The 8,378-nt window shown below is 36.8% G+C and overlaps 1 protein-coding gene across 1 annotated transcript; it reads left to right on the forward strand.

Annotated features, from left to right (window-relative positions):
• The first annotated feature begins 1,301 nt into the window (after positions 1 to 1,301).
• Positions 1,302 to 8,378, forward strand: LOC129257607 (putative prolyl-tRNA synthetase associated domain-containing protein 1). The gene is made up of 2 exons (XM_054895975.2): positions 1,302 to 1,659; positions 3,973 to 8,378. Exons 1-2 carry the CDS (start codon positions 1,552 to 1,554, stop codon positions 4,399 to 4,401), a joined length of 537 nt encoding a protein of 178 aa, XP_054751950.2. The 5' UTR covers positions 1,302 to 1,551; the 3' UTR covers positions 4,402 to 8,378.

Here is an 8,378-nt window from a genome sequence, read left to right on the forward strand (position 1 = left end):
TAATTTTAGTGGACCGCACTAGATGCACGGTCAATTTATATTACTGCATTGAAAAAAGGGCCCGGAAAAGGGGTGTGCATGTCGGATTAGACCATATGTGGGGCCACCTCCATGGCTGCACCCAGCGTTGGCAGGGGAATTTTTCTGAAAATCCAGCGAAATGTTACTATATAACCCCCCCCCCCCCCCCCCATTTTCTGATAAAAAATGCATGCGTTCCCTCGTGATAAGCTTGGTTGCATTACTCACTCGCTTTCATGCTTCTTCAAAATAATATACCCCCAGTCATTTTTATGTGTTTGTAGCGTTTAACATTGATAAATCATGTATTGAATTTCGCGTACTCGATTTTCCATTATAGAAACATGAATTCACTTTGACATTTTACTTTTTCATGTTCACATTTACTGTTTACCTTGTATATGCACCGCTTTGTTCGAATTACCCGATAGATATTTCATTTTGTATATTATTGATGTTTTTTCTTCTTTTTCTTCTTCTGTTTTTTTCTTCGTTGTCTTCAAGTTTTCTTTTCCTTCTCCGTTTTCCCCTTGGTCTCCTTCTTCCTTTTCTTCTCCTCCTCCCCTCCTCTTCACCATTCTATGATTTCTTTGTAATATTTAATTGATGCTTCTGTTTATGTTAACATATTTTTTCATATATATGGTCCGTTAAACACTGGTTTTTTAATGTTTACTATGTCAATTATGTTCTACACGGCCCCAATGGAAATCAGTCTGTGAACTGTTTGGACTTTTTAACCATGTATAAATAAAATAAATCTTGTCTTATAAAATAAATCTTTGTCTTATAAAATAAATCTTTGTCTTATAAAATAAATCTTGTCTTATCTTATCTTATCCTATCCCCATTCCCTCCAAAGACAAAATTGTGACTTGAAACTCCCTTCCACCAAAAGATGGCCCTTTAGGGTGGATCTAACATTTTTCAATAGGGCAGGGATGCACTAAGCAGAGGGGGTGTCGGGGGTGCACGTTTTTCCAAATTGGCTGCTGCAACTTAGAGGTTCGGAGGATAAGTTAGTTCTATGACTGAAGTTTTTAGCTTTATTGTTACAAACAAGATGGAGTTTTTCATAAGCCCCAAATCAATAATGCGAGCGGGAGCTAGTTTTTCATAGACCTAACTAACTGGGAAAAGTCAAACAAAGTTCAAGGGCATTCGTGTCTCACTCAACAACTGATCATAGTCGACCATAGAGATATATACTAATATACATCTCTATGTACATCTCTATGTAGTCGACGCAGTGCATAAGATTCTATGAAGAGCGCCATCAGCTCTCACAACAACGACACAACAACAACGTCAAAAACACAACACACGTGGACGTAAACAGGGGTCGAAATCAATTAATCCGAAGCAGAAGAAAAAAAAACTGGAACCCCGGAGTCCCGGACTGGAACTAACTGGAGTCCGTTTCATGGTCGAATACAAGGTCTTGTATATAACTCGGACACCCTCTTCCATTCAACTTTTTAGACTATTAAACTAAACTGCAACTGCTGTTAATAAAGGTTTTAATTTGTCATGGCAAGCGAAGATAATCAAGCAGCAGCCACTAACGGGGGAAGGGAGGAACTGATCGCCTTGTTCGACCGGCTGGGAATCGCTCACGAGACCACCGAGCATCCACAGGTAAGGTTTGTTGTTTGTTGGAAATTAATGGCGACCAGTCATATTTGACTATTACCGCCAACTCGTTAGGCCAACTATTATTTTCTTTCTTTTCTTTGACGTGTCCTTTAAAATCGTTCCTCTCCTTTCTTTGTTTTTTTTTTCTAATTATTAGTATTATTATTATAAAGACTATCGTATCTTACAGGTTACCACATGATCCCGTCATTGGCATTGCCCGTCCCTTCTTACGACACCGTCCAGACATCGTCCTGTCTCTCCGGTGTAGACAGGGGGCTCCCTTTGGGATACTCTATAGTCTTGAAACTCAGAAAAGAAATAGAGAAATTAACTGTTAAAGAGTCTTTTCCCGTGAATGATCTCGCATAGGCCTATACCAATCAAATACATGTATGTCCGGTTTTTTTTGTAAAGAAAAAAGATAAAATTTGATATGGGGAGGTTCAAATGATTCGAAATTTATGGGGGCATCCAAAATGAGGGCTTTAATAAATGAAATGGTGCATTGTTAAATCAAGGTTGTAAGTTAGATGGACATGGAGATGTTAGTAAACAAGATATATATATATATATATACACAAGGAAATCTAGTCGGGTAGACTAACAATACATCAAAGATGAGTACTAACAGTAACACTAACAGTTAGTTAGGTTGATCTAACTCGTCTTGGTTAGATCATTGATGGACCTCGTACTCGTGCTCTCTAGCACTTTTGATCTTACTTAACAGCTTAAGTTACGATCAATCAAACTAATGCAAAGTGGTAGACCAAAAAGCTTCAGACTTTCAGTCTCTGTAGTGTAATTAATTTTGTTCCGCTAGCTGAACTACGTTGGTATACCTGTCTATCAAACTTGAAATGCTGAATGTGATCACAATGCAACCACTATCAAAACAAATGCATTAGGGCCTAACTAAATTGACAGATCAAAACTACTTCATCTTTTCAGCTATATGTATTTTTATTTAATGTGATCACTCTAACCTGTCTCATATTAATTAGGCCCTAAACTGAATTGTTTACAATAATTAAATGAATTGAGGCTTGTTGAAAGACAAAACCTTTTAAGATTTGCTCCATGTAAATCAATGGTTATTGCATAAATTCAAATTTTCACTAGAGGTCTAGACATAGGTTTATACAAATTATGTTTTTTGTTTCGTATTAGGGGTCTACTTATGTATGTTTATTTATTGAATACATACTTTACAATATTTTTTGTTGTTAGATAAAAGCTCAGTTTTATTGTCTTGCATGCATAGCAGAGCGAGACTAGGCGCCGCTTTTCCGACGGCGCTGGCGTCAACATTGAAATCTTAACCAAGGATAAGTTTTTGAAATGTCATCATAACTTAAAAAGTATATGGACCTAGTTCATGAAACTTAGACATAAGGGTAATCAAGTATTACTCAACATCCTGCCTGAGTTTCAGGTCACATGACCAAGGTCAAAGTCATTTAGGGTCAGTGAACTTAGACCATGTTGGGGGAATCAATATCGAAATCTTAATCAAGGTTAAGTTTATGATATGTCGTCATAACTTCGAAAGTGTATGGACCTAGTTCATGAAACTTGGACATAAGGGTGATAGTGTATCATCAAAGATCCTGCCTAAGTTTCAGGTCACATGACCAAGGTCAAAGGTCACTTAGGGTCAACGAACTTTGACCATGTTGGGGGTAGTTGTAGAATTGTCATAACTTTAAAAGTTTATAGATCTAGTTCATAGAAACTTGGGACATAAGAGTAACCATGTATCCCTGAATATTTTGTGTGTGTTTCAGGTCACATGACCAAAATCAAAGGTCATTTAGGGTCAACGAACTTTGATAATGTTGGGGGTATTTGTGGAATTGTCATAACTTTAAAAGTTTATCAATCTAATTCATGGAAACTTGGGACATAAGAGTAACCATGTATCCCTGAATATCTTGTGCCTGTTTCAGGTCACATGACCAAAATCAAAGGTCATTTAGGGTTAATGAACTTTGGCCGTGTTGGGGGTATTTGTTGAATTGGCATCATAACTTAAAAAGTTTATGGATCCACACATGTAGTTCATGAAACATAGACATAAGGGTAATCAAGTTGTTTTGCACATGTCTGAGGTCACATGATCATGGTCAAAGGTCATGTTGGGTAAATGGACATAGTATTTTATTATCATATGAGTGTTTTGTTTTATGAATAATTATTTAATAGTCTTTTTCAAAGTCAGCACTGCTGGTATATCAAATCACGTAACGCAGGCAAGACTGCCAGAGGCGTTCCACTTGTATTTCTAAATTTACTTCTTTCCTCCACCCTCAGGTTTTCACTGTTGAGGCCATGATGCCACATATTCAACATTTGACGGGGGCATTCTGTAAGAACCTCTTCCTAAAGGATAAGAAGAAAAAGCTTTACCTCCTCACTGCTCACCATGATAGACCTATTCAGCTCAATGCAGTAAGCAAGAAAGTAGGTGCATCGGGTGGGCTTCGACTTGCTGATGAGTCTATACTCAAGGAGAAGCTGGGCGTGACCCAAGGTTGTGTCACACCCTATGCCATCTTCAATGACACAGCAGGAGACGTAAAGTTCATATTGGACTCTGATGTAGTCAATGGTGGTCATGAGAAGTTATTTGGTCATCCGATGGTGAATACAGCCTCCACCGCAATCTCACCAGCGGACTTGATGAAGTTTGCAAAGGAGATGGGGCATGAACCCATCTTACTTGACTTTAGTGACATGTAATGCCATTGCCAACTTGAAATTAGGAACGCCTAAATTGTTGGAGTAAGACTCAAACAATCGATGCATTCGATCAGTTTACCTACAATCGACAATGGAATCCTACTTTTTACGCTAATCAAATGTTTGCCGGATGTTGATTACTTATTTGAGACATTTGTTTATCAAGAGTAGCACTTAAATGCCTAGTTGCGTGTGGTATAAAGGGCATGACCGCATTGGTCAGATCATGCCAAGAGAACGCGCACAACTGCGTCTTGAGCAATAAGATTTCGCGTAGCATATCATGTACATGTCAACATTTAGGCACAACTGTAAGTCATACTTGAATCTGTGTGAACGCCCCCGGTACGTTAACATAAACTTTGTGAAATTATGAAACCTTAGCTAAAAACAGACAATACTTTAATATGTTATGATCACTAACACAGAAAAAACATACATGTACCGGTAATGTACATGTATGTGGGACAGTGAATTAATATTCCTTGGGAAAATACCAAATGCCCAACGACCAGAAAAAAGACTATTCGCAAAAGGTAGCAGCTGATCAGCAAGCATATTGTTCACATCAATGGACCTTGTATGACCCTGTACCACCGAAGTGAATGTTCCCGGTTCCATGACGTCATCAACACCGACATTGCAGATTGGCGCATCGGCATGCTCATGAATAATTCGTACATTCACGTCTCCTTGGGTTCCAAAAGGCTTCGCGACTGAATTCGCTCGATCTTGTGCTCACTCGGCTCGCACCAATTCTCCTCGTCATCAGCTAGTGTCATCTCAACCACTACTTGACTAGGAGAGAGACCTTGTCAAAAGGCTATGTGGCATTAGACTATCTGAGAAGTAGACCAAATTGATATTTTCTTTTTGGGGATTATAATTTTTTTCTAAACATTGAAAGTTCTATCAAAGCTGGGCTAATTATTACCCAAGTAGTAATTAGTTTTTTTTTTTTAAGCCCTTGCTTGTCTTTATACAGGGGATTTCTTTGAACATCTGTCATAGAGAAGTCTACATTATGATCTTTAATGATTGCTGCAGTCTGCAGATGAGTTTTATAAACAATCTTTGTATCTTGAGAACTTGAATGAGGTTGTGTCGTGTAATAACTGGAGGCTTAGCTCCTTCTGCATCAGTTATGTTCACACTTGGTACAAACGATCCTTGGGTAACATGTGTGTTGTTGGGGTCAATGGTCATCTAGGGTTCAAATGATATGAGGTCATGTCTATCCTTTTTTTTTTTAGTTTTTGTTCAACTTGCTCTCATTTCTCTATATCTCCATCAACTCTACTAATGGTCTTTGGGTAATACCACATACATGTGCGTTCTTGACGATGATAAGCTCAAAGGTCATCTAGGGGTCAAAAGATCATATTGCATATTTTAATGATCACGAAATCAGGTGAGACACATGGTTGTGAACCACCTTGTTTTTAATTGGCAGCCCAAGGGGGGGGGGGGTAAACATCCTAACCTCCCCCCCCCCCCCTTAGATCCGCCACTGGTTGTATGTGTGTCTGTAGGATGTACATGATGGTAATTGTACTACCCAGAGTACTATATGCTGCTGTAATATTTACCATTTCAAAGGAAATTCACAAGGAGGAGGGGTTTTATTGGGAAAGATCTTGAAATGATTCTTTTTGCCCGTTCCCTTGGCCAAGGTCAATGTAATTTGAGATCAGTCCACTTGGATATACATTTTACTCCATGTAAAATGACCAGATATTTGATCAAATCCATTTTAATCTGAAAAATGTATAGACAGTGCATTATTAAAGAACTGTATATTTCCAAGTCAAGGTGAAAGGTCATCTGAGATAAATAAATTGAATCTAATCTACTGTAAAAATATATATATTTTGAAGCGCATTTGTTTTAGGTTCATTTTAAATATTCCATAAAGTTTGTATATGAGACTATAAAGCTAAGAGAGAAATTTGTCAGTCTGTGACCCGCATGGTATACGTATGGATATTGAGAGATTCCACTAAATCATCTCAACTTCATTGGTATTATTTGATGAAAAAATAATAATAATGAAAGCTCGATGTCCGAGCTGAAATATGTTTTGTATAATGACTTCAAAACTTTATGTTCTAAGCTCCATATCAACCAATATTGAGTATGATAGGAATATCATCGAACAGGCAATGCGAGCGGAAAGCGCAAGTGAAAATTTTATATAGTGACATTAAATTTTTTTTTTTTTGCAAGTCTTCCCCTCACCTCATTTTATTCACTCGTCTTCCTCTTATTTTCCTCTTCCTTTTTCCTTCTATCTTTCCCCTTCTTTTTCTTTTTTTTTCTTTCTTTCTCCCTAAATCTCAGTCTATATTAATAGAAAAATGTATATGAATCTTATTGTCATTTGACAATGTGCAAAGTGATACGTAGACAAAGTTGACTTCTTTGCATTGGACTAAATGACAGCTGGACCAAGTGATACCTTGACCAAATGGTGATTATACCAAATCGATAATAAACCAAGTGGAAAGAGATTAAAGAACAAAATAGGAATAAACACCACGTGAAATAAGTGTAGGGGAACAGTGAGGGGAATATTTAGAACTTGGGGTGATGGGTTGTGGACCGCTACCCCATTCAGTTTAAGAGAGAGAAAATAAGACAAGTACCATATGGCCCTGCGAAACGAGGATGCTCAAAGCACCCTCAAAATTTACCTTGGAGTGCTGCATGTTATTATTTACCATCAGGGGCGTGACAGGGGGAGGGGGGGGGCAAGAAAAAAATCCCGGAAATGATCTTAGTTCAATGAACCGTTCAGAAATAATTTGGAAAGTTTTGCAAGTGTATCTGGATTGAAAATGAATAGAGAAAATACTTCACATAATGTTACTAGGCAATCCTAATCAAGAAAAACCGGGGGTACCTCCTTTCGGAAAATTAGTGACATTTATGAAAATATTAGGGGTATTTTTTAGCTTCGACATTCAGGTAGAGGAGAGTATGAAATATAAAGAAATTTTTAGCAAAATAAAAAACTCCCTCTCTTGGTGGAAACAAAGAGACTCAACCTTATGGGGTAAAATACAATTGTTTAAAACTTTCACTAGGCCTACTCTAAGTTGATATCTATAACGTCACTCAATCTAATTCCACATTATTTCGATATTTCAGGAACTTGATAAACTGATCTATGACTTTATATAGAGAGGAAAAGACGAACTTCGATGTTTCATGATTATAAATATGGGGGACTTAAAATGATGTTTTTTTTAATTGTTTGTCAAAGTTCAGAGAATCATGTGGATTAAAAGATTATTAATTGGGAATCAACAAATGAAATGGAAATTGTATTTCAATTTTTGTACTCAACATATCGGAGGAAAATTTAATTTTCTCTGTAAAAATGATATTTGACAGTTAAAGCTGTCTTTATCGCCATTTTATTTAGAGCTATTGAAAAAAAAATGGAATCAGAAGACTTGAGACAAATCTGTAATACTCGAGGATTTTCCTTTCTATTATCATGTTATGCAGATCTAATATCGAAAGGTATATTCAGGTTAAAAAAAATATTGCAGATAAAGATGGTAAATTGAAAACGGATGCACATTTCAAAACTAAAGGTCTCACTTCATGGAATATGATACAGATAAAACATAATTATATTTGAGAAAATTCCGCCCGTTGGAAAAGGCAAATGCATTTCACAGAAGAAAAGAAAAGGAAAATAAATCTGGAAGAAATTTCATTCATCGTTTCGGACAAAATCCATGTCCATGTAAGTGAACTCATCTAAAAAAGATTATATAGAACTATTATCAATTCCAAATTTGAAGGCACTCCTGTGGTTAATCGGTTAAAAGAATCATATAGTTTGTCTATTAGAGATATTGAAAACATTTTTCTTAGGCCAAGAAAATGTACTTTGAATAGTGCTGAAGAAATTTCAATTCAAATTGTTACAAGGGATTATTTACACGAATCGGGATTTATTTCGT

The sequence above is a fragment of the Lytechinus pictus genome, chromosome 3 (assembly GCF_037042905.1).
Source record: "Lytechinus pictus isolate F3 Inbred chromosome 3, Lp3.0, whole genome shotgun sequence".
NCBI lineage: Eukaryota > Metazoa > Echinodermata > Echinoidea > Temnopleuroida > Toxopneustidae > Lytechinus > Lytechinus pictus.

Bases quoted from the DNA above. Each gene is read 5' to 3' on its own strand.
- LOC129257607 (XM_054895975.2), top strand. From the start codon at position 1,552: ATGGCAAGCGAAGATAATCAAGCAGCAGCCACTAACGGGGGAAGGGAG. The intron at 1,660-3,972 runs GTAAGGTTTGTT...CTCCACCCTCAG, and splicing joins AGACCACCGAGCATCCACAG to GTTTTCACTGTTGAGGCCAT.